The 27,143-nt window shown below is 41.1% G+C and overlaps 1 protein-coding gene across 3 annotated transcripts in view; it reads right to left on the bottom strand.

The window, feature by feature from the left end:
- Positions 1-1,582: 1,582 nt before the first annotated feature.
- The window catches only part of galnt1 (UDP-N-acetyl-alpha-D-galactosamine:polypeptide N-acetylgalactosaminyltransferase 1), a 53,545-nt gene continuing 27,984 nt past the window's right edge, over positions 1,583-27,143 (bottom strand). For 2 of the 3 annotated variants that reach the window (XM_005937549.2, XM_042226853.1), the window contains exons 3-15: positions 23,060-23,199; positions 22,796-22,964; positions 13,685-13,851; positions 12,960-13,087; positions 12,781-12,860; positions 12,249-12,419; positions 8,995-9,112; positions 8,481-8,661; positions 6,688-6,827; positions 6,491-6,589; positions 6,234-6,368; positions 3,739-3,876; positions 1,583-3,631 (exon numbers count right to left, since the gene is read on the bottom strand). In XM_005937549.2, the coding sequence (XP_005937611.1) occupies positions 3,620-3,631; positions 3,739-3,876; positions 6,234-6,368; positions 6,491-6,589; positions 6,688-6,827; positions 8,481-8,661; positions 8,995-9,112; positions 12,249-12,419; positions 12,781-12,860; positions 12,960-13,087; positions 13,685-13,851; positions 22,796-22,964; positions 23,060-23,198 (1,677 nt within the window). In that variant the 5' untranslated portion in view covers position 23,199 and the 3' untranslated portion in view covers positions 1,583-3,619. Of the gene's footprint in view, positions 3,632-3,738; positions 3,877-6,233; positions 6,369-6,490; positions 6,590-6,687; positions 6,828-8,480; positions 8,662-8,994; positions 9,113-12,248; positions 12,420-12,780; positions 12,861-12,959; positions 13,088-13,684; positions 13,852-22,795; positions 22,965-23,059; positions 23,200-23,294; positions 26,093-27,143 lie in introns of those variants that run through there. The other variant, XM_042226854.1, reaches the window with a different exon arrangement.

The raw sequence follows: 27,143 nt of genomic DNA, 5'->3' as shown, positions 1-27,143 counted from the left end.
CGGCTACATTCACACTACCCTGCGGTGTTTATGAACAGGACCGAGGACAGCCTCTTCCCCACAGGGTTTATCTTGATGTTTCGGTCCAGACTCACCGCTCCTGCAGCACTTCTAGCAGAGCAGAAATGAATCTTTTCAACACCCACCAGTGTCTCCAGCAGCGCCGATCTCAGCTCAGACCCAGTGAACAGTGGAGTCTGTGAATACGCTTCCATCTTTTAACCACTCAGTTCTTCAAGGGGTTTGGCAACAGACTGTTAATTCAGGATTTCTTATGTAACATAATCAATATGTAACAAAAACTATGATAGCAATAACTAGAATCAGCAAATATTTCAGATACTATAAAAAAGTGTTCTTGAAGGAAATCAAAAACTTTTGTTATTATATTACTAAAAATGTTCAGTTTTAAAAACTTTCAATGTTTAAATCCATAGTAGGATAAGATCTGTAGTAAATTTAAAAGTAGGAGATTTTCTGTCATTAATAAAAACACATTTATTTATTTAAGCCCAAAAGAGTCGTAGTGAGATTTCATTTGTTTGCGGCAGCATTTCTTTGTTATGCAGAAAAACTGAGACGTACTGTTGCCATTGCGCTTTTCTTTCTAATACTAAAATATCTCAGGGATTAAGTTTGTAGTTAAGCTTCTTTACGTTGATACAAACAGGACTTTTAGTGGTCAAGTGGCTGCATGTGGCTCCCCAATGTCAAATGAGTTTGACGTCCCTGTTCTAGAGCTTTTGAGCTAATCTATACTGGGCAGCTGCACTAAAACCACTCTCCGCTATCTGTAATATTGTGTGGGTCCCCCTAGTGTCAGTGAATTAGCTATTACCCATCAGAATAAGGGCACTGGGCCTTTGTGAGGTGGACCTAGCCGTTTCCACATCCATGACTCTCACGGACACCGGAGCAGATGTGGATCCAGGAACTCTGGATCATTAACTTTTCCAGAGCACACGACTACCAGGACCCGAGATTTCCTCAGTTTAACAGTAAGAAGTACAGTGAACTCATTGTTGTGAACAGCAGTTTGTGCAAAATACAGTACTGTGCAATGTGTCCAAAGTTTGAACTCCTGTGCCATTTTAGCTTGGGGAACGTGGGGAATTTAAAAAGCAGCTGGCGCTTAAGATCCCACAAGTTATTACCTGCCTTTTCACACAAGTGAGTTATTTGTACGGTGCACATGGCGAGCAATGGAATATTCCAGTGATCAGGAAAAGCATCATAAGAATAAACTGCAATACACAATTCAAAGCAATAAAAAAAAGCCACTTTTTTATAAAGTAAAAAAGAAATATATTAAAGTAAATAAAAATGTGTTTTGGCAGGGGAGACCAACCGTAGACACAAATTTCAAGACACAGACAACGAACCTCCATGTTTGTATATGTAATTATGACATTACTGAGCGTCTGCACACTTACTTTTTAATTAAGTGCTAGATGTTTTTAAACTCTCGGTTATAAACATCATTGTAAAAGTTCAGTATTGGTTGGGCTACGTAATTAAGGGTTAGGGTTTGTGGTGCGTCTGTGGAGACAGAAGGAGGCAGAAATCACCAGGCACCTCAAAGTATTCTGTAAACGTTTTCACTTTTATTTTCTACATTTGGATCAGCTCAGTGTGGAAGCCTGGACATGTCAGTTCATTTCAAACCCACCCCCTAACCCGACTCCCGAATTTAGAACAATGGATACGCTCCCCCGTCTGTCCTACAATCAAAAAACCTCTCACGTCTTCACCACAGTCACTCAATCAGACATGAAAAAAACCCCCAAAAAACAACCTGTTGATGGCCTCCACTCACTGCCATGTCCATGGCGAAGATGAACTGATGTCGTGTCCTTTGTGTAAACCCTTCCTCCATTGGAGGAAGCTGAAATGTTTAAAAATCCTTTTTTGAAATCACCTCTGGTGCCCTGACTCGCAGCGGCAGAAGCGATTAAAAAAACAACAACAAAAAAACAAAGAATAAGAATAAAGAAGGCGTGATAGTGGAAAAGAAAAAGACACGCTGTCTACCTCTGACTGAGATATGAATAGTGAAATGCTGCAGGTGCGCTTGCCAAGTGAGAGAAATGTAGTAATGGATTAAGATATGTCATCTGCTGTGCTCTCTGTAATCACACAGTTCAACCCTTTCCCTCCTTTTGGCTCTCTACAGCTTTTATTCTGTCCCTGATTAATTCTCATAGCGGTGCCACGTTCCTGCTGTAGATATGTCCGCAGGGGGAGTGCAGGGAACCCGGCTCTGTGTAAAAAATAACAGCGTTTTGCTCTTTTAGTACGGCGGAGGAAGCAGGGGTATGCTAATCTGCTGCCAGTCTACGCTACGGGTGCTTGCTCGTCCAATAGCGAGGAATCGGAGTGCCGTTTGTTCTAGTAAACAGGGAGCTAATGGGCTGGGATTAGTACTGAAGAAACACACGCTCACACCCACACAAATGCAAACATCCACACACTCCGCTGGAGGAAAGAAGCCCTTGGAGTGTTTTTGTTTTTCTTTAAGAGGTCATTGAGAAGACGATATGACAAAAATGGACTGAAGTATCAGGCTTAGGCAGCCTTTTTCCTATATGTATACAGCATGTGTGTCTGTCTGTGTGTTTATGTGTGGCAATGTAGTGCCTTACTGGGGAGATCCACGTGGTTGAACACTACAATAGGCAGTGAACATCAGTAACAGACTCATGTATCCTCTGAGTGTGTGTGTGTGTGTGTGTTAGCTCTATGTTAAATATCTTTAAAGACAACAGAGACGTACAGACAAACTAGGGTTACTGAAACAGTAGAAACAGACAAGCCATGTAAAAACTGGACATAGAAATCTTAAGATATCACAAACATCATAATTCTCTATCTCTAGATTTCTGCTGACGGCAGACGTCGGGTCCTCGTGATCGCTTTCTTGTTTTGTTTGTTTTTTTTGTGTGTATGCGTTGTCCCTCTGCACGGAGGCGTCAGCCTGTAAGATGAAATGCTAAACTGTAACACCAGAGGGAGACACACACTGCTGCAAGACCATAGGACTGGCTCTGACGCGCACACACACACACACACACACACACACACACACACACACACACACACACACACACACACACACACAGGCACAACCTTCTTCACAGGAGTACATTTTCAAAATCCATAAAAAATTAAATAAAACAAACATGAAAAAAGAAAGAAAATCAACAAGGAATTCAGTCCCCTTCTCAAAGCATACATTCATCTCAGTACACGCACACACACATACACACACACACAAATAAGTGCACACACTCTCGTAAGAGGCAGTCAGTAAACGTTAAGTGATGAGTTGAGCGGTGGACTGCTTTGTCCGGGGGAAGCTGTGATGACTCCACCAGTTAGTTCCTCGTATTCGCGCATGTGAGCGAGTCAACTCTCCGCGGTTAAAATCTCTTTTTTCTTTAAAAAACCCCCAAAACAAAATGAATGTAAAACAACAGCCATCGTCTCTCTCAGAGGGAGGCTTTTCTCTCTTCTCGCTTTAAGGAGGCTTGTACACACTCCTCCCTCTGACGTCCGGCAGAGGTAGTACCGTCCAATCTGTCCTCCTTCCTTCCCAAATCCCAGTGTAGGGAAGTCTTTTTCATTCCTGGTGCTGAAAAAAAAAAAAAAAATCACATCCGTTCCCCTTTATTTCTTATTCTGGGCCGCTATGTGTGTGAATGTGCGCATTTGGAAGTGTGAGGAGTGTGGTCAGAAGACCTCTGGTAGTGTGACATTGCGGAGCAGCCACTGTTGGGAGCGTGTGTGCGTGCAGTCTCTGACGCTGGGCACCTGGCTGTCCTCCTCGCTGGCCTTGTCCAGACACTGGTTACTGTTGACGTGGATCAGGGTCAGCTTCTGCACAGCACAAAAACACAAATCACTCTTTAGAAAGGTTCATTTAAAGGAACATGTAAATGTCTTTTTGGTTAAAACAGCACATGGACTTTGTTATACTTTGAATATCAAATTCTGCTGTGAGAGTCTATGAGGCTCAGTTTTAGCTCTCTGTGGTGTAAATGCTGTGGTTGGGTTGGGTAACGAGTCAACGATGATATATCTCCAAACTGTGACAAGAAATGATGCTAGGTTGAATTACGTGCACTGGGATTAGAAAAGATTCATTATTTATATTTTAATTTAAAATCCATTTTGATAGATTTGCTCACAGTTAACTGTAAACTGCTGCAAAGCAGCGTGTTTATGTGAATTTACCTGAACATTAATTTGCATTTTTAACAATGTGAATATTTGTTTGTTTATATTGCATCTTCCAGCTTTGGAAAAAGCTCATTCTGAAAGAATCAGAATGAGCTTTTATAACTTTCAGAGCATTTTCTATTGCGGCTCCTTGGTAATGGACTAAATTGTCTTTGCAATTTAAATAGGCTCTGTGAGACTACATGTTGTGAAGAGGCAGGACGCAGGCACAGGTGAACTTAGAGTGAGCTGGTATTGAATGCAAAAGGTAAACAAAAAGTGGAAAACTGGAAAACTAGGAACTAAAAATCAGTCTACACTGGGGAATACAGGCTAATGAGGGAAAGGAACAGGAACACAGAGCAAAACCAGGGATAAACAGACGATCAGACAACGACAAAGAGGAAGACTGCAACTATAAATACAGAGAAGGGTGATTGGGGCAGAGAGGAAACACGTGGGGAACACAACTGAAACTCACAGGGGGGAACTGAGACTGGGGGAAGTAAAACTGAACACTAAACAAACCTAACAAGAGGGGTGATGAAGACTTGACACAAAAGAGAAAATATACAAAACTAGAGACTAACTACACTAAGAACAGAACAATGGAAAAATTGCATGAATGTAAACTCAAACAAAACCAAGAAACATAAAACTACAAAGTCCATAAACCTCAAAACTCACTAGGTTTCAGACCCGGGACCCTCACAGGAAGCTACACTGCCCAACAATATACTGTCTATACCCTTTGGGCTTTGACCCAGTGTGACACATTGATCTCATTTGCTTTTTATTGTATGATGGTCATTTTTACTTGTGTCGTTTTGCACCCTTTAGTTCCATTTTACTGTCCATCCATCCTTGTTTATCGTGCTGGGTGGGCTGTACCCTATCCCAGCTACCAAAGGGTGAGAGGCAGAGTACACCGTGGACAGGTCGACAGTGTGTCGCAGAGCTAACCCAGAGAGACAGACAAACCATTCAACTCAGTGTCTTCTTGCTGTGAAGCAACAGTGCTAACCACTGTGCCCATTATATTTTATTGTCTTTCTATTTTATTTATTTCTAATATACAGCACTGTGTCAGCCGTTGGTGTTTTAAAGTGCCTTAAAAATAAAGTTGGAAGGGAATTTAACGTCCTAGGTTTTCCTGCTGTAAATGAACTATTTTCTGTGCCTGTCAAGACCTTTGTGAGAGCTCACAGTATTCAATTTAATTCAGTTTTATTTATATAGCACCAACTCCCAATAACAATAACCTCAGTGTGTTTATACTGTAAGCTATAAACCTACAGTATAATGGTACGACCCTACAGCATTCAGGAGAAAACCCCAACAGTCAGGGAGAAGGAAAGAGAGAGGCAGGACGAAGGACACACTATGGGAGAGAACCAGAGTTTAATAATTACTAATGATTAAATACAGCAGTGGTGAAGAAGACAAAGTGCATCATGGGAACCTCCCAGCATCCTAGGCCTGTTGCTGCATGATTAAGGAAGTCTTCAGGGTCACCTGACACCAGCTTCCAGTTTTCACAAAAAGACAACATCTGATGACCTCCTCTGTACCCTTAATGTAGAGTTTCCAAACCTACAGAAATGCTCTGTCGACCATTAGAAATGTTTTTTCCACTGGTAGCCCAGGTAGGCTGTACAGGCAGAGATCACCCTCATTGGCTGTTGTTTTATTTTGGAAGCAGGCATAAATATGAAATCTGACAGAAACCCCTCAGTTCAGAAAAAAGAAATAAGAATTACCCCTAGTAGGCAAAACCTTGATTCTTCAAGGTTTTATACATGAGCAGGAAGATTTTAAACTTTGAAGAGAAGCTAATATGGGAGAAATATGATCTTTAACTGTAGTGTTGTGGTTTCACTGAAGGCTTTTCAGGCTGCTTTTATAATAAGACTACGGTATAATAATGACTTCTAACAGTCCAGGTGATGAACATATTAACCAGCTTTTCAGAATCACTTTGAGAAAATGCTTTTTTTATTATGTCTTCCACTTACCAGAGGGTCGTACTCCCAGAGCTGGTTGCCTTTGAGGTGATGGCACTTGAGCATCATGACGGGTCCGTTTAGCTTGGACACGTCTAGACACAAGTCATCTGTCCTGATCTCCTTGTTGGCCGTATAGGAGAAAACCTGCACACATCACCCACAGACTTTCTCTCTTTTTGTGCCGAGAATAACTCTGATGTCAACAGTGATCAACATTTACACTTTAATTCATGTGTAGTTACAGCGTTTTGTTATTTCTCTGTTACCTGGTTGCCTCCCATCCCGTGACAGTTGAAAATGCCGACCTTCTCGTTCTCCTTGCGGGCCATGTTGTCCAGACACTGGTTAGTCTCCACATTACGGATCTGAGCCAAACACACAGGAAGCAGGTTCATTGCTTGAATATACACCCACACTGTTTGATCCATACAGATTCAAGTGTTGCTTGTGTGAGCGAGTGTACCTCTCCCAGGGAGTAATAATGTCGAGGGATCTGGGAGTCAGGGTAGATGTTCTCCAGGTACCAACTGAAGGGTTTACACTGAAGCTTTTGCCTCAGAGCAGTGCGAGACGTGATGTCACCGTAGTCTACTTTGGTCACACCTGGACACGCAGACACACACACACACACAAAGGTCAAACAAAACACTGCATGCTGCCATTCCCCCCGTGTGTATAAGCTTTATTTAAACTGTGTCAGGATTGAGCAGAAAAAACCCACATGCTGATCTGAAGCAGCCAAACGTTCAAAACTGCTAAATCGCTTTTTGTTTTTGGAAAAGAACATGAAATAAGTTGTAACACCTGGGCTGAAAATGACCCAACAATGACAACAACAGTACCTGATGAAGAGCAATGGAGGTCAATCATCTTTTTCATATAATAACTGATAGTAACTACATCGAAAATGGAGCTAGCACACTGCGGAGGTCCAGTTTCTACTTATGTGTTTTATGCTTACAAATAAAAAAACAAAAACCCTGTAACGCTGAGATGCTACTCATGTCATTTTGTTGAGTTATGATTGAATTGTGTTTAGAAACGGTGCGGCCCTTTGGCTTGAATTCAGTCAAGTCTGGCCCGTCTAGCAAGACAGTCCACTTCTTGTTTTTTCAGTACAGTACCTTTACATACTCAGTCAGCAGGACGGGACCATGGGAAATCATGCACTCAATTACTTCAATTATTAGCTTTGTCTTTTAACTTTGGGCCACTATTACAACTATAACTTTCCCTTATATCTGTGCTTTCATGTATCCATTCAGGTTAAAAGCTCATCAAATTTGGATTCAGGAGACAGACAGTCTCTCTGCTTTTAAGATTAGGCTTAAAACTTTCTTTTTTGATCAAGCTTATAGTTAGGGCTGGAGTGTTTCTTCTTAACTTTAATCACTTTTTTCCACTCTATTTCTTTATACACCACTCTGCATTTAATTCTTAGTTATTATTAATCTGTGTCTCTCTTCTGTCCTGTCTTCCTTGTCTAATTCCAACTCGTAACAGATGGCTGCCTCACCCTGAGCCCGGTTTCTTCCTGTTAAACAGAGTTTTCCTTTCCTACTATTGTCAAGTGCTTGCTCATAGGGGTCGTCTGATTGTTGGGGTTTTCTCTCTATTACTGTAGTGTTACAATATAAAGCGCCTTGAGGCCACTGTTGCTGTGATTTGGTGATATATAAATAAAACTCAATAAAACAGAACTGAATTATGATCTCATTGTTATGCCCGGGAACTGATCTAATTAGGGCTGATGCTTTCTTCCAGCTCTGTAAGACCTCTATTAAACAACTGGTCAGGTTATTGAAACAAGCGTAAGAAAGACAGAAGAGCGCCTCCTGTCAACAAAAGTGAGAGAGGTATAAATGTGTCCCATTAGGTGCTTCGCATCTAAAAATATTCTTCATCATTTCAGCTAGCTCTGCTTGTCTGTGTGTGTGTTGTCTGTGTCTGTGTGTGTGTTGTCGTGTGTGTGTCTGTGTGTGTGTCTGAGTGTGTGTGTGTGTGTGCGTGTGTGTGTGTGTGTGTGTGTGTGTGTGTGTGTGTGTGTGTGTTCATGCAAGTTAACGCATGCTTTGTAGCGTGAAATTACTCCCCGCCTCCCCCCATCCTGCACTGTTGGGTCACCACTGCAATATCACGCAGTCAGCGGGTTAATGGATAGATCACACCTGTCACAGAGATTAACCTCCACACACGAGCACATACATGAACGCAAACACGCGCACACACAAACACACAAAATGTGGCAAAACTCACCAGGAGAGATGATGTAGAAGAAGTTTTTAAATTCGTCCATCCAAACTTCTGCCAGACGCCGGTTGTTTTTGTTGATGATCTGTCCCGTTCCTCCGGGAAATGTATAGGGCGTCGCCTTTCTGAAGACGTGACCCACGTGAGAGCACGTGACAATCTCTAGTGTCCCGCCACACTGCCAAATCTATGAGAAACAAGCCTTGTCAACACTAATTTAGAGAATAAATTGCAGAGTAGACACACTGTAAGTCCTGGGCGCTGAACGAGCTAAGACAGACCAGTGAACTCAGCTGGGAGATGGATGACGCAGACTGGTCCCGGCTGTGCTGTGCCAGTCTGAATAAATTTGACTCAACGCCAGCCGGGATGACGTCTGACGAAGTCTTAGTCAGGTCAACAATTTATTCAGAGAAGTCAATCTAGAGGTGTAACATCTGTGTGTGTTTTTGAACCCTAGCTGACACTTCTGAATGGAAGAATAGAGTCATGTCAGTTGTCAGTGGGTGTGTTCACTCACTCTGAAAGAGATTTCCAGGTTCTCTCCTCCCCAGATGTCCATGCCTGCGTCATATGTGCCAATCTCCTGGAAATAATCTCTGTCTATGGAGAACAAGCCGCCTGCCATGGTGGGAGTCCTGAACAGAGACATCAGAGAAAAGGTAAATTAGGAGAAAGGCAGGTTAGTGCCACTTAAATCACTGACGGCCGGCCTTTTAAAGGTCATCCAGTATGTACACATTCCATCAGGGTTTTATATTTCACTCCTCTCACTCCCTGTTATTTGCTGATTTCCTGTTTTTTCTCCTCTCTTCTCTGTTGCTGTGACAGTCATGTCAGAGTTAAACGGCCTCGAGACCTCTTTCCATTTTCCCTCCCGCTTACAGAACGGCTTCCTCCTCTTTAGAGCTTATTCTTCTCCACTGCCTGTTTTCGCTTTTGCTTAAAATCTCTTACAAGAACACAAACAGACAAACATATCCTGAACGTGCACAGATTGATGGTGTATGACCAGCAACTGGCTAAGAGCGGGAAATAATAAGCAACCCAGAAATGGAAAAACAGTTCGTCAAACAGTTCGTAAAATGTGGCTTTATAACAAAAGACAATAACGACGAAGCCAACACAACAGATCTATGTATCCTTTCCTTTTTTCGTGAAGAGATATCAAAGCTTTCTAAATGCCCCAGCTTACAATAAATCACTTTTTTCTACGACACTCAAACACGTCGCAGTAAAACAAAGAAAACCCACTAATTTACAGCAAATCCTGGATTCTAATTAAAGTCATTTATCTAAACAGGGACCGGCCCTTACGTACATAAAAGCGTGGTTCATCATCTCAACATATCACAAGACTGAAATAAACAAACACTGCCACTGTATAAAGCATCAAAAGGCGGGTAATACTCAGCTTTGTGTTTGAAGCATACAATATCAAAATGACACATTTAGCAAGTTCAGAGAATTTCTTCAGATCTTTTCTGTTTGTTGTATTTTTTTAAAGTCCAACAGTGGCAAATACAACCTTCCCAAGTGAGTAGAGACTTCTGCACATTGCCGTAAATTACAAGGTAGATGAGCCCATAATAACTAGCTTAGCTGCTGATTTCCTCCTCTGCTGTCAACATATGCAGCTCCTCAGAGAGTGACAGCAAAAGACCTGCAGTTTGCATCGTCTAATGAAGAGAAATTCCCCCAGCAAATGCAAGCGTGGAAGCTTGAAACCACATCAGCATTATTCGTTACAGTTTTTTTCATTCTGCAAACTCCATACGTGCAATAATGTGAAAGCGCTCTGTGGCAGAACAGGGTTTTTATGTAAATTGTGTCATTAGTAGAAATTAATTTTCTGCCCTGACACAACAACCCAGTTTTGTTTTTTAGGCCACTTAAAAGACACCCTGAGGAAAATTTTGTCAAGCAGAACTGAGAAAAACAACCGAAATCGGGGGCGCGGGGTGTTACATAAGCTACATTATGTGTGTGTGTGTGTGTGTGTGACCTTGAATATTGGCATCAAGCATGCTTAGAAACAAGAGCAGGAAAAAGAGATGATAGACAGGCAGAAATAAGCTCTTGATTTTAGTTCCAAGGTCTACAAACAACAAAAAAAGCCCCTCAAAACAAAAAACACAATCTTACATAAACATCTTGCATTGAACAGAAGTGGAAAGTTCACTCTATTCTTTCAGTATTCCTGCCTTGAGAACCTCTTATGATGAACTGCAGCAGCAAACTGAATGGTAACATATACACTGTTGTAGCAGCCATAGAATAAACAGGGATTGAAAAAGATAAAGAGTTCAGGATTTTTGTCTGCTATAGGAAGGCTTAGGCGCAGTGCCTAAGTGTTTCTGATTAAAGAATGTAAAGGCCTTTAGGCGACATATCACAATCAGTGAGTTTTATGCAGAACTGGGCAGCCAGGAGCTCACAGTGTGAGCAGAGGACCTGGGTGGCTCCTTCTCTACGTAAAAGCAGGTGTCAGTGTTTAAAACATCTATGAATGAGGCTTAACTATCCTTTGAGTCACGATAAGAAAGATTTAAAACAAAACAAAACACTTTGCTGTTTGCTTTCAACCGCTGTGCTGTTTCTGTGTCTTTGTGCCTGACAAAAGCCAGTGTGAAATACAGAAATAAACTAGTATCCTGAAACGGTAACCTGTGTTCATCAACTGCAACTTGGAAAAGATAACTGCTTCCTGTGTGTAAACGTGTCCATATGCAATTGCACAAAATAAACTTTTGGCTTTAATGCCGCAATATACTATCGTGAACTGCTGGAAGCAGTGATGAGAGCATGGGTAGACTGTGGTCATAGAGGGACGGACATGGTCAGCAACAATACTCATGTAGGCTTTGGTTTTTGATGATTATTAGTTGGTACTAAAGGGAAAACAGTTTGCCAAGAAAACATCTGCCACACTATTACATCACCACCTGCAGCCTGAATGCTGATATAAGACAGGATAGATCCATGCTTTCATGTTTTTCAGACCAAATTCTGATCCTATCATCAACTGAATGTCATAGCAGAAAGTGAGACTCATTAGACCGGGCAACATTTTTCCAATCTTCCAATCTTGTTTTGGTGAACACAAGCAAACTGTAACCTCAGTTTCCTGTTCCTAGCTGACAGGAGTTGCACCCGGTGTTGTCTTCTGCTGATGCAGCTCATCTGCTTCATTCAGAGATGCTCTTCTGCATATCTTCCAAAATACCTTAGTCATTTGAGTTACTGTTGCCTTCCTATCAGCTCAAAGCAGTCTCCGTCTATTTTCCTCTGACCTCTGGCAACAACAAGGCACTTTCCCCAGATAATTTAAACTCACCGTTTTCTCCTTTTTGCATTATATTGTGTAAACCAGATGGTGGTTTAGCAGATACTCCTTCAAAGTCACTTAAATCACCCTTTCTCCCTATTCTGATGGGGTGTACCAAATTTAGTGGCTTTTGAGTGTCGGACTCATTTTCAGGTTGAAAGATGGAGCAAACTGTTTCAAAGGATGGAGGGTTGCAGTAGGAGGACTGTGGTATCAGCTGTGACTGTATGGCAAAAGTAATAGTTTACATGGATCAAAGGGTAAGATTTAAGGGCCTCTCTGCAGAATTTAGTTAGGTCAGGACTAGCCCAGGGTCATAGATGTCCTTTGGTAAAATGAAAAGACTTAACTTGAAGCATAGAAACTGCTGTCAGTCTGTTTTATAAGTATGAAAAGGATAATAGCAATGAAATTTAAAGACTCATCTTGCTGTGTGTATCACCCACCTGACAGGCAGCGTGCGGTCTCCTTTGCGTCGGTCCATCTCCCTTTGAGGTACAGGGTACCAGCGGAAGTTGAGCTTCCAGTTGAATCCTCCGTATGTCATGTCAGAGCCTGCCATGTACTCAAAGGTATCATCGCTGATAACGTCGATAATGGGGCACACCACTGTTTTCCTACAGTAAACAGAAAGACATCAGCACACAAACACAGTACATCAACCTGCTGTTCATAACCCTGGGTGGACATCAACCAAGGCTAAAAGCTCATCTGCAAGATGTGTCACCTCCAGAACCAACTTCTCACCAGCTGTCACTCATCTCTCATTACACCTTTGTAAACCCTGTGCGTTTTCTCCATGTGCTGGTGTGAGTGTGTGTGTGTATACCTGCTTACGGGTAGCAGTAAATAGAGAATGAGTAATTAAGCGTAAGATAAACACAAGGGCAAGCCCCCTGCAGGCTCAACAATACTTTATTGATTTTCTTTTCCAGGCTTGCCAATGGTCTGCGTATCTTTCGTGTTTGTGTGCCTTACCTGTCTTGTTTGATGCGGGCAAGCAGAGGCTCCAGCCATCCTGTTGTGCATTCACAGTGAGCATCCAGAAAGGTTATGACCTGAGAACATGGAGGGAAAACATAAGACAAATCTACAGTGCAAACACAATATGGAGAGCAGTTGCTGTGGATGTCTCGTATGTGGACATGCGCACACACCTGGCCAGTGGAGATAGACGCTCCCTTGAGGCGTGCGCGGATGAGCCCGGACCGCTGCTCCATCCTCACGACTCTGACGGGGACTTCCAATTTTCTCACATACCTCTCCAACTGCTGTTTGAGGAAATCTAATAAATGCATATATAAACAGATAAGAATGCAAAACGGGCGCCTACAAAACAAAAGCTGGATTACAAGCTGTTCCTCCAACCCACTCCATTTGTAGCAGCAGGGATCAGAGATAACTGTGCGCTTGCGTGCTTTCTTTCACGTATGTGGCCTTCTCATACGATACCTCTTGTACCTGCTAGGAGCTTCTCTATCAGCTTGAACACAAGTGCAAACATAAACACACAATCCGTGACCTGCACCATCTAACCTCAGGTCTCGTAAGGTTGCTTCTGCTGGTGGTAGTTGGTTGGGGTGGGGGATTGAGGGTAATAACAGAGTGTAATCCCTGCGTCTGGCAAATTAAAGACCTAATCTCCCCCAAACAGGGATTAACAGTATTGCACAGGGTGGAGTGGCACACACAGCCCTCATACATGCACTGACTCTCTCTTGGGCACCAGCACAGGCACATACACACATGTGCAAAAACATCTACCTACGCAGAATCCAGCAAAAATCATAGCTCTAAAAAATAGGCTAAGCCTCAAACTAGAGAGAGACTGAAGGAATTATCTGCAGTGAGTGTTACTGTGCGTGTGTGTGTGTGAGTTTACCTCTCTCGCTGGCATCATCCACCAGAACAATCTCCTCCAGCAGTGTGTGCGGAGAGCGGTCAATCACGGAGTGGACGGTTCGCAGCAGCGTGGTCCACGCCTCGTTGTGAAATACAATCACAACGCTGGTGCGAGGAAGATTATCGGGGTATAACTTGTTCTTGCACCTAAAGCGAGTAATCAAAAACATGGAAAAAATAATCAAAAGGGTCAACTCCATGCTGCAAGAATACAAGAATATTTACAAGCATATTTCTACATATATAAATCTTTGGTTGCAAGTTTGGTCTGCTACCCATATGAATTAAAGCAGAAAGAAAAACTTAGAAGGCCCAGAGACATGCTATTAACTAACTGCATCTCTCAAAGAGATGCCACAACAGAACTGGTCCAGAAGACATACAGTAGAACTGACATGATATTAAAGCCAGAATCTTGTACACAGAATATATGATATCAACCTGAACCTTTCATCTACTTCTGGAACAACAGATATGATTCAAAAAGAAACTCCTTAAATTTTTTTTAGATGTAGACTCTTGGTCTGAAAAGTGAAGTCAGAAATGCAGAAGTTAAATAAACCTAATGGACAAAAAGAAGTCTATTAGAGAATAGAAAATAGATTGTCTCACGTTGTTTAATACTTCATTAAACATGTTCCTCATGAGTTAATGGTCTAAGCCAAATGTTTAAAGTGACGGTCAAACAAGCATGATGTTATTTTATATTTGTCTGGCCCATTTAGGGATCTACGCTCCTACTGTTACCTAAGGCCACAGGCAGTGGGTAGTGACTGAGAGAATGAGACTCCCGACAGAAGAGGCAGAAACGAGCTCAAATGGTGTCAGAGTAGAACGCTCAACCCAAAACAGAAGTAAGAAAAACTAATGAACGATGTCAGAGTAGCTTGGTACATCATTTATTTACAGTATTCTAAAAGACTTTGGGCCAAAAAGTTTGGAACTAATTAGAAAAAGGTTGATACAATGTATAACAATTTGTATCTATAAAACAGACTTGGCATTATTTCAGAGATTGAATTATATTTTAAATTAGTTATTAATCTACAGTCTGCTTATTTTAATTAGTTCTAAATTTCAGAAATCTTCAATGTCACCAAATGCTTTGTGTGTAGAATGATACAAAGTTGCTTAGCACAAGGCAAGCTCATTCAAGAGGGCATAACTGCACAGCACAAATGATGAAACAGCTGAACATACAACATGAAGCAGAAACAACAAAAAATACAAAGGAGCAAAAAGAAAAGGTGTGCGAGATGCATCAAAAACTAAAAGCAGACAAGGCTTCAAAAAAGGCAACAATACAGGCAGTAAGTGAAAACGCAGACTTGATTTTAAACAGACAAACATGAACTTGCAGAGACCGAACAAAGAAAGGAAAAAGAAAAATCCTAGGAGACACATAACAATCCGGGCTCTGTGCGACTGTGAGAGCTGCAGCTACATCGACTTTATATAAGAGTTTAAAAAAAAATCAACTAAACCACATTAGACATTAGTCCTAAAATCACTCAGATCATTATTTTGCTTCTTGTGAAAAATCATCGTAATCAACTTCAAAGAAAACAGAGTGAATAATAAACGAGTATCCGAGCGTAAATCCCCAGATTTAGACCAAGAAAGACAGAATTAGTGGGTCAGCATGATCACACTTGATTAGTGATATTAATTAGAGTGCGAGTCATTTTCGTTGCAGTGTTGAGTGCACACATCAAACTCTCTTACTGAGAGACAGTGAAGGATGCAGTTGTCTAACACAGGACAACAGGCACAAGACGACAAATATTAGCACAGTGAAGACAGTCACATCTTTTTAAATCTCTCTCCACAGTATTTCCAGAGAAACACTTCATTTTAAATGGTCAAATTGTCAGGTATACACTCCTTAGGTATCAAGCTTATTTCTGTTCATGGCTGGGCCTCACACATACGCAGTTTGATCTTTGATCTCAGTAAAAACATTGCATAATACCCAATTATATATTTAAAAAAAAAAAACACCCCCAGATTTCCCCCTTTCTTTTAGTGCAAAAAAGTCCAAACATATTTTGAAAAGGCTCACACTTAATGAACCATCCAGCTATAAAACAGATGATTCACGTTCAGTCAGTCCACTGTCATTACAAAGAAACGCTCCTGTCATAAATCAAAATAATGTGTGGGCACGGCTCCTTGGCTGAAGCATCCCGCTTCAGTGCGGCATGGCAGGCCATAGGTAATGTCTTTGTCAGACTGTAAAACTGATGATGATTCAGACCTCTGGCTCCAATTAAATTAACAGTTCAGACAATCTCCCTCAAGACTTGATCCATTTCTAATGATTTATGACAAAATACTTCCTGGTGCAAAACAATAAAAAGTTATTCTCTTCTTATCTGCAATTTCCAGTTCGCAAAGCAATCCAGTCCCCTGGATTGGACCTTTTGTCGGCTGAGTTCTGGCCTGTATGTCTGACGCTTTAGGATTTAGGCACGAAGTTTGCACCGTTTAAATAAATCTGACAATTTCAAGGTTGATTTCAGTTCAGTATGAAAATCAGCCTTCCGATGTCTTCTTGTCAGCCTTCTTGCTTGATGTAGCTACTCCAACACAGTCTCTTCACTGTAGCTGCCTTTATTTGCTCATAACGTTTTATTGCACTAGCTGTAAAGCAGCACAGATACCCGCTCCTACAAATAAACGTTTAAAATGAATTTCCAGAAATTCTTCCACTATGTTTTAGGTTGGCTTGAGTTTATAAAAACCATCAAAATCAGTTTAGGGGTCACATTAAAACTCCTTACTGCTGGCCTTGACTGCTTTACTTCAGTGTTACACAGACTACAGTAAATGGACTACCTATTCATACTACATACAATATTCTTTTTTTAAGTAATTTCTTTACAGGTTTATGTTTACCAAAATTAAGCAACATGTTCCACGAAAATCCCTGTGAATAACATATATTAAGTATGGGTTTGTGGGTCACCTGGTTAGAGTTAGAGCAGACCGAATCATCTGTACACACATCTGTAGGTCAAGCAAAAATCGTAGCCTGCCATGACACCTGCATGCAAGCCCGATATAAAACTGTCTCACACTCTAAGTGTTTTCTAAGTGTTGGAGGACGAAACTGAAAGCAGCCCGACATCCTTCCTCTAACAAATTCAGCTCTTACAAGAGCCAAATGGAATAGGATCTGATTTCCTCCATCTTTATAACTCCCCCTCCTGCTTGTGATCATCCTGAGCGCTGGAATGCTTCCTCGCTCTCTCTGCGGTTGATTCTGACTCAAGGAATGCAAGAGCGACAGAGGAGAGGAGGTCAAGAGTGTATTCTCTCCTGCAGCTGCCCGTGGAGCACGTTAAAAACACGAAGTAATTCTCAGTGTTTGGGGTGTGCATGTTCGTATGCTCGAAAATAGGGAGGTCGATGAGCACACAAGATGATTCACTGTAAAAACAGAGACAGCCTTTGAGTCTTTTAATGTTTTTCTAAGGCGGCTCATTATTTCTCGCTCACATGAAAAAAACATGAGTTAAGGCATGATCTTTGGTGTGTAGCAGAGGAAAAAGAAGACCGTGTGTCTATACACAGCCAGTTGCAAACATGTTTATTTGTATTAGCATTTTTTTTTTTTAAAGAGCAATTGTAGGGAGCCCTGTGCACTCGAACAGTCAGGGTGGCGGAGCAACATTTGGCAACGGCAAAGCAAGCTAATGAGTTACAGGCTGCGTCTTCAAGCAGGGAATTGTGGGGATATTTAAACATGGGCGTGCGCGCTGGCTTTAATTAAACAGCATTATTGTTGCAACATTACACACACACACCAATAAAAGTCTGCATTCTCAAAAAACAACAAAAACAACAATGTAGTCATCACCAAAAAAAAAAAAGCTTTTCTGAAAGGTGTGGTCAAGAAAAGTATTTTCACATACTGTAAATCCACCCAGACACATATAGAATTACACACACACAGGCGTGACCGTAACGTCAGAAAGTAGCGATCTTCGGACGGGGCGTGTGGATGTCATAAGGCCTGCTGCACAAAAATGATCCAGATCATTTCCTTGGCCGACTACATGGTGCCCTTTAGAGTGACCTGACAAAATATAAAGCTCATCAAATTAAATCTCTTGCACAAGTTTGTTAAAGTCCAAGACAAGAAAATGGTCATAATTCTGCCAAGACTGCATGTTACATTGAAAATGCCTGACTTCCTGTTGGGCCTAAGGTATGGCTCAAAGCTCCAGGCTTTTTGTCTATCTTAAGACAAAACAACATAAATGCAGATTAAATATGGTGCTGGGGTGGCTTCACTGAAATATTGTAGGTGGCACAAAACAGCCATTTTGCCACACTGACGTGTAAAAGCCATTAAATATAAACTGCACGAAAGGTGATTCATGGAGAATTTCCATGGCCCTAGGGTGGACTGCCATAATCTTCACACTAAAGCATAATCAAGGCTTTAAGCGCCTTGATGTAACTATTGTGATTTGGTGCTATGGAAATAAAGCTGAGCTGAACTGAAGGCTTGAAGTTTACTCGCAGAACCTTTCAGGTGAATATGGTGAACCTGTGAGGAGTTCATCAAAGTAAAATTGACATTTCCTGTTCCCACTAGCTGGTGCTCAAAATATCATTGACTATTGGGATATAGATGTCTGAATCTTATTAAGTGTCAAGTTTGGAACAGACTGAACAAAAGCTATTTCAGTTATACTATTTTGGCTCCTCGTGGCAGCACATCAAAGTCTGGAATGCCACCAGCGGATCCACCATTTAATAAAAACTCACAGCCCTCATAATAACGTAACATCAACTCTTTGATGGTTATCTGGTCAAAATTTAATGCGCTGATCCTGCCTCGATCAGAGTGTAAAACATGTTAAATACTGTCATATATGAACTCTTATAAATCACGTCAAGCTTGGGGCTAGTTGGACAATTTATGTGTGAATTACACATTAAAATTTAATGCTGAATGACTAAAACTCACCACTGCATCACGGACACGGCAATCAAAAGAAAGTCAAAAGCTTCACAATTTAGCATGACCAAAGTCTTTTGGTCATGCTAAATGATCAAATATGAAGATGATTACATTAAACTATGAGGAGTTTATTAAAGTAAAATCCCCAGATTCATTTGACAGAAACATAATAATGCAACGAATTAATTACAATATGGCCTTCGCACTGTCAGTGCTCGGGCCTTAAAAAACCATAAGTGAGTTTTTCCTCCCCTTTAGAGTATCAGCTAATGACAACCTCATTTGTGATGAATTCAGCCAGTTTCCCTAAACTTGCTGATCCACACACAAATACGCAGTGAAATAGACACAAATGCATGCACTCCTACACACACGCAGCCACACGTTCCCTTGCACGATATTGACTCCGTCTTATCTACTAATTGGAAAAGCAGATAGACGGGGGGAAGGCTGAGTGAAAACACACCTAGTAATCAACTCTCGCTCAAAGACTAAAACCCATTTCACGGATCAAGGTCCTCTTACTCTCCTGCCTGTCTACAGTGCATGTGCCCCTTCCTGTCACTGTTGCGCCTCTCAGTCAGTCTTCCTCTCCATCGCTCCAAAAACCTTCATTTCTGATGCATGTTCCTCTACTGAAGCAAAAAAAAAAAAAAGGCGGGGGGTGGGGTGGGGGGCTGCTTTCCACCTCCCTGAGCTAACCTTGACATATCTTTTCAGCTGTTGGCTGGATGCACATCGTCTGCCTGTCTGAAGACTGAACAACCTTCAACCTAAAACCGCTTGCACTCACACACAGACACAGTCAACATTGAAATTCTGCTCACATGATATATGAATTACACACATAACTTATATTATAAAAGTGTTGTTGAAAAAAACATTACATCACTAAAATGATGCTTTAGCTGTTGTGACAGGGTTTAGGATTTATTTATGGGCAGCAATTGTGTAAATATGACTGCCCACAGTCACCACATGTTCATTCATGACTTTACAGAAACCTTGCAGAATAAAGGTGCTCAGAATGGGGCTTTCATTCACTGATTGCAATATTAAGACACAATTACTGTTAGGTTGGCTATGTCAAGCAGTTTTACAACACATATAATAAACACAAGCACGGCTCTGCTTTACTTCTTTGTGACCGTGAGCAATCAGACAAAGATCCCTGTGTGATGTGCTAATGAAAACTGTTCTGGTAGCACTTTATCATCAGCTGGATTTAACAGCAGCCTTGAATGAATGAATCGCTCTAAAACCACATGCAGTCCCAAAAAGAACATTTTCACAGGTATTCACACGCAATCCTGTGAAGAACTAGGTACACCCTCACTGCTTCCATAGGAATTAAGAGTGTAAATAGCAGATGGGTGCACTTGATTAACTGATCATCAGCAAGTGTGAGTGTGAGCAACTCGAGTTGTTGATCTGGAGCATTCAGGTGTGTACAATGTTCCCAGGACTGGATACCCAGCCAATTCACCCCAAGGTCAAACTGTGCCAGTGCTCAGAGAAACTGGCAAAAACCCAAGAGTTTCATCTCCGACTCTCCAGGCCTCAGTTAGCATACTGAATGTTAAAGTTCATGACAGCACAATTACTAAAAGACTAAATAAGTATGGCTTATTTAGTTCCCAGGAGAAAGCTGCTTCTCTTTAAAGGGAACATTGCAGCATGGCTTACCGTAATTGTCGGGCTATAAGCCGCTACTTTTTGCACAAGCTTTGAACCCTGCAGCTTTTAGTCAGGTGCGGCTTTTCTATGGATTATCCATGATTTTTGTCATATTGTAAGACGATTTGTTTTGTTTGTTCCGCTGTTGTACGGCACTACGTTGCCTGGCGGAAGGGCATGTGATCAGACACACAGTATCGGGGTTCAAGAGTGGTATGTTGGTCACATGTCCATCCGACAGGCAACATAGTGCTGTACAAGTAGCGCGAAAAACAAACTTCAAAGTAGCGCTATGCGTTCAGCGGGAGTCGTGGATGACGAGCGGCGATAAACTTGCGAAAAGCAAGTTATGCTCAACTCCACCGGTGGATTCTGACAGCGTGGAAAAGTGTGAAAACATCCACGATCACCAACGGATTTCGAAGGGCTGGACTGCTGCATGATGGAGAGGAGGACACCGCCACGGCCCTTCTGAGGGTGTTCGACTCTGACACTGACAACGAGGATTTCTTTTGTTTTGAAAGTGACAACGAAGGAGAGAAGCGGAGAGTGGAGGACGTAGGCATCCTGAGCCTGTTCATATCCGACACTGGAGAAGAGGACTTTGGTGGTTTTAGTGCGCAGGAAGATGGTGGTGAATCACTGACTTTTCTTCTTGTTAAAGCTGTGTCACTGCACCTGAGCCTAAAAGGTAGTCCGAATCTATTTTTCTGGTGTGCTGTAGGTTACTGTTATGTACTACATTTGTTACTCATTTATGAAGCACAGTACATGTTTCCTACTTGTAATTACCGCTACTTGTACATATACCTAAAAAGTTATGCAAATATGTACCCATAACTTGTTTTTCAAAATATTAATAAAAGGGGTGTGTCTCCAAACAGCCATCTCTTTCCTGACAATTCCCTTTGTGCATATTCTCTTACATATGATAAGTCAACATTGAAACACCTGCGGCTTTTAGTCAGGTGCGGCTAATGTATGTACAAAACAGGTTTTTCCGCTGATTTTAGCTTGTGCAGCTAATATTCAGGTGTGCTTTGTAGTCCGGGAAATACGGTAATTTTGCAAAGTTGCATCTGAGAGAAAAAAACCCACACAATTGTTTTGGAACAATATCTTTTCAACAGGCAAACCAAATGAGGAGATGTTTGACCATAATGGTCACGTTATGTTGTTGAAAACCAAACAGAGCACATCAGCAACTATCAGCACAGCTGGGCTTGTTTTGCTTTAACCGACCTGGGCACCTTGCAGTCACTGAGTAACCTAGAGTTAAATGTGAGGACATCTGTGTGATAGATAAAACTTGTCCCAAATTGGGTCAGGCTAAAGGACAATGATCCAAAAACAGCAACAAATCTACAATAGAGCAGCATTTAAAAAAGGATCATGGTGCTGAAATGATCAAGTCAGAGTCCAGAGACCTCAACCTGACTGAAATGCAGTGGTGGGGCCTTAAGACAGCTGTGAAAAAACCCTCACAAACATCAATGAACTGAAGAAACATTGTGGGCAATAATTCTTAAACACTGATGTGAGAAACCTATACAGTCATAGAAAAACTGATTACTTCCAGTTACTACAACTAAAGGTGGTCCTATAAGCCATTTAATCACAGAGCCGTGTGTAAACTTTCCTTTTCACATGACCGTATCTACTGTCATGAAATCCTGCACACTGATTCTCACCAGAGCTCAACTGGCAGTTTTGAAACCAACACAAATGGTGCTCAGCAGAGTTTGTTTTAACACAGTGTGAAAGTTCTTCAAAAACATTTGTCTTTTAAATGTTTTTTTCCATGAAAACCATTTTCAAATGATTTGCAAAAAGGAAAAACAGAAGCTGGTTGAAACTGGAAAGAAAATAATAATATGAATTGTGGGAAGCTTTGTGAACACCACAAAAAAACCCAAACAAAACCCAAACATCATACATCTTTGGAAAACATTCTGCTGTCTGTGCGATGTTTAGGTGGCACTGGATAGATTTGACATGTATAATTTCCTGTTATTAATATTAACATATAATGATTTATGTTTATACTTACTACACAACATAACACAAAGAGGATATTTAGGCCCTGCTTCACACAATATGAATACCGAATTAGGAACTCCTGACTGTTTTTCAGGAAGTTCAAATTCCCTTGAGATCTTTGAGGGCACCACACCCTCTCTGCTCTCCGAGTATCAAAGTTTAATAACTTCCTAATGAATACTCAGAGGTGCTTCTAACCTACATTTATTTTTGTATGTTATCCCATTTTAAGATATGACATTTTTACTAGACATTTCTTTAAATCTCCTATCTAAAGTTTACCTAATTTTGCTATACTGTATAGGTCATGCCATTTAAAAACAATAACACTAATAAAAGATGTATTATTGTTATTATCATGACAAAACACAGGACTTGTTGCTGGGAGAGGCAGCTCACCCTTCTAGGCGGACGTCAGGCAGCGAACGATTGAGAGCAATCATCTCCGAGGCCATGAGGTTGAACTGGTTGATCTTAAACATTTCCTTCATTTTCTCCTGCTGCTCTTTAGGGATCACCACAGGTTTCCCTCCTTCACCAGGCCCATCTCGCGGTCTGGACATGGTGTCTACAGAGGATACATATTCAGCTTTTCAAACTTGATGGTTGACAGTGCCATAAAAATGTGTCTGTGTATGGGTTTGTGTGGTGATACACCCTCACCGTCTCTCCCGGGCAGTCCTCTCGGCTTCTTGTCATCACACTTGTTGCACTCGCTGAAGTAGAGCAGAATGAACATGTCCAGCATCACCCAGACCAGAGAAGTGGCCAAAACCACCTTACAGTAGGCGAACCTCCGCATCCTGAAAATGTAGAGTGAGAAGTGGGGGGTAGTTACCATCAGAGGGTTTCTTTGAAAGCATGGTAGAGGAGGCAACTCTTCTCATATCTTTCCCACCTTTCTACTCAGTCCACTCAGCGTTTAGCCTTCCTGCAGCTCTGAGCCTCAGAGTGCTGGAAACACTTCCACCTGTCCATCAGTCTGCCTGACTCCTGTCTCCTATCTGTCAAGCTTTTTATCAGGGCCCCTCTAAGTGGTCGTCTCTACACTCAGTGAGATTCTCAAAATGACGGACTCGTGTCTTACTGGAGAAACAAAGCAATAAATCTAAGAACAATGAACGTTTATAATTGTTTATAGAGTCGATTTTGTTTTGTTTTTTAAAGGCAGTGGTTCCAGAATGGGGCTGCCAAAGAACATCAGTGTACTAAGTCCAAGTGTGCCTTGGGATTTTGTGACAACCATACATAAATATTGCATTACACAACTGCACAAAGACAAACAAATGAATTTTTAATTTCCTGTGTGTTGACAAATTCTATCCACTAAAAAATAAACTAAAAAACAAAATCCCAGAAAAGTCTGTTTGTACAGTTTCTAGATGGTGCATATTACAAATATTTGACACATCAAAACCTGACAGCAAGGGGGGGAATTCATTTTTATGGCAAGCTAGCCACAACTAACCAATGCCAAGGACCCCACAGCTAAACAAAAGGGAAAAATGAAAACTGCATGTAGATGGTGTCCTGTAAGCTGGCCATCTTATAGCTTCATTGTGTCAACCCCCTGCCCTCTGGCCTGCGTGCGTCATCTGTTAGAAGAAGTTGGCTAAGGTTGACATGCCAAGCAAGTTAAGGAGGCACTTGGAAACCAAACATCCCTTTTGAGAGTCGCTTGGCCCGCTTCAAAAAGAGAGCTGGATTTGAACCAAAGGAAGCTAAACTGTTTGTTGGATTGCGGGAACGTGTCTGATAAGGTGTTGGAGGCAAGTTGCATTCCAGAGGACCTTGTGACACATTCTTTTAGAATATTACAGGTGTTGTATGGTAGGTCCAGGTGGTGCAAAAAAATGCAATCAAAAGAACTGATGACATCTCAGATGACACTCAGAGGCTGTTATACAGGTGTGACTTGAAAATCTGTCTTGCCCTTTGGGCACAAAAAGTTTAAAAACCAATGTTTTACGATATCTAAACAACACTCTAACTACTGTCCAGTTCTACACAACAACCATCTAGTATATCAGTGTTCCCAAATACCCTGCAGGATATGAGCCAATCTACCCTTTGTACATTTAACATACCAAATCCCTGTGTTCTAAAGTGCAGTCAGACACCCACTCAAAGGTAAGCACAAACACACACACACACGGACACACACACACACACACACACACACAGCAGAGAGGGGAGCTATGATAGTAATTGCTTTTCGTTGGCAGGCAGCAAGAGACAAGACACAGCCACATTAAAATTCCACTGCTCCCCTTTCCTTCTCTCCTTCAGCACCATCTCCCTTCTCTTTGGCTGATTCTCTGCCTCAATGATCCCTCAGGTTGCAGCAGCACAAGCAGAAGGGAGAAAATTAATTTGGCCACGGTGATTTCTCTCGTGCCCCCGGGAGGGAAAAAAACGGTGTTTGTGCACAGCTAGCTTAGCTTAGCTTAGTTTAGGTTTGTTTAGCAGCCAGGGAAATAAGAGAACTGCAGAGCAGCGTTTCTAAATTCCACCTGATAGGATTCTGGAAGCACAAAGTGCCGTGTACAGCAGAAAACAAGAGGGAAGATTTAACTGTTTGTCTTTCCTCAGACTTCTGTTCCTGTGAGTCAAGTAGTTTTAGTGTTCAGGTTAGAGCTGTACTCTCCGTATATGATGTGCATATATGTAGTCCAGGGATGGGATTCGAGAACTAGAATATCTAATCTATCAGATGCAGCTCCAGAGTAAGAAATTATGGCATCAGACTCAGCGCAGTGCACACATGAAAGCCGTTTTTATCCTGCTTCTGTTTCAAATAATAAAACATTTGTGGGCCTTTTCCTCACACAGAAAATTGATCAAGAATAGATAAGCAAATAGATAAAGAATAAGGCCTATTAGCAGAATCAATAATGACACTGGTATTGATGAAATCTTATCAATAATCATCACTAATGTACTCTCCAGCAGAGTTGGGCAAATTACTGTTCTCGGATTAAAAGCTGACTCAACTGGAGGCGTAAATTAAAAAAGGTCTTGTCAGCTTGTCTTCTACTTCACAGCGTTTTGTTACTTTGCAAGATTTTATCTCTCAGGTTCACACGCGAAAGAAAAAAAAATTGGTGCAGGGCATCCATCCACCAGCACATACACGCTTAACTGTGATCTCTCACCCCCTGGGGAGAGAAAAAAACATCCAATGAAATCTATTGAACTGCTGCACCACCACCAACTTTTGACAAGGTTAAAATGTAACATGTTACATCAGTTTATACGTTCCCACTTAGCCACTCGACCAGTTTCAGTTTGAGTAAGGTATAAAAGAAAACAAAGCACTTATTGCAAACCACCTCATATCAGCCTTTAGAAACATTTCCTGACCATCACTTCTGCAGCTCCGTTAGATAACATCAGACACACAAAATAAATATTAATTACAAGATTTTTTTTAAAATAAGAAATAAAAACATTTTAAAATAAACATTAAACATCTGTTTTTAATATCTGTAGGGGAAAAGCAAGTTCAGGGAAAATCTCTTGTGAGGATATAGTAAGTGGGATATTGTAAGCTAGTAACATAGAGCTTAACATAGATATGTAAATCATAGATATTTATACATAAAACACACTTCAGACAAATACGTTTTGTGTATATCATTACTGTTTAATCTATCATATTTGTGAAGGACTACTTTAAGACGTAGAAAAATAACTGTGTTTTAAATATTGCCACTAAACAGCAGAAAAAATGTGAATGTGAATAAAAATGTAAATGTCGTATTTCTGTATGAATGATAGAAAAATATTACCGGTAATATAACAAATAAAAACTGTTTAATTGTCATCAAATGGAAACTTCCTGACCTGGGATGAAAAAACAAATACTCAAACCAGGAAGTGAAGCTCTTTGGATGTTAAAACCTCCAGAGCTATACCAGAAATAAACATCTTTACAATCTGGTACAAAGAAAATGTTTGGTCTCCGTTACTTTTCTTTGAAAAGGCAGCATGTGTACAGGAAGCGAATCTTTACATAACCAACAAATTATGTTCTATTAGGGTCTAATTAAGTCATAATTAATGCAGTGGCTGCCTTTAGTTACTGGTGGCTACTGACGGGCTAATCGACTGCAGCTAATCAAGTAACAGAACTGGACTTCTAGATCATGTTTGTGGTGTTAAAGCAAATTTACCGCACTTCTCTGACAGCGGGAAATAGAACCATTTAGAGTGTGAGGATCTTTTAGTTTTGTTTTACTCACACTACTGTACAGTTTGACCTGTTCATGCTCTCTGCAGACTGATATACTTTAGATGGTCGCTTAGATAAGGTCTGCATGCTAAAAATGGGCCACTTTAGCCTAGTGGTTGCTAGGACACATAATGACACCATGATGTCTGATATGGATAAAGCTCGTCAAGGGGCCTACAATGCATCTGTGTGGCAAATTTGTTTGCACAGATTTTTTGTATTATAGTAAGATGTTAAAACTAATTAGCACACATATGTGAGTGTGGATGCAAAAAACCTTTCTAGCATTAGTTACCATAATAACATAATCATTCATTACATTCTCTTTTAACTGGCTCCAAAAAGCCAAAGACACAACGGGCAAAATGCCAAACCCAAGACTTCAAAATCATCTCCAGGTCTATCTTTTATATACAGTCTTGCTATTGTCCTTAACATCTTTATATACAGTTATACAAGAAACTAATGTTTAATAGGTGATCATTGTGGCATCTGGCAGTCTGCACTCATGCG

The sequence above is a fragment of the Haplochromis burtoni genome, unplaced genomic scaffold, assembly GCF_018398535.1.
Source record: "Haplochromis burtoni strain Fernald_Lab_line unplaced genomic scaffold, NCSU_Asbu1 Contig_230, whole genome shotgun sequence".
NCBI lineage: Eukaryota > Metazoa > Chordata > Actinopteri > Cichliformes > Cichlidae > Haplochromis > Haplochromis burtoni.
The sequence above is the reverse complement of the archived record's forward strand: the minus strand, read 5'-3'. Positions and strand labels throughout refer to the sequence as shown.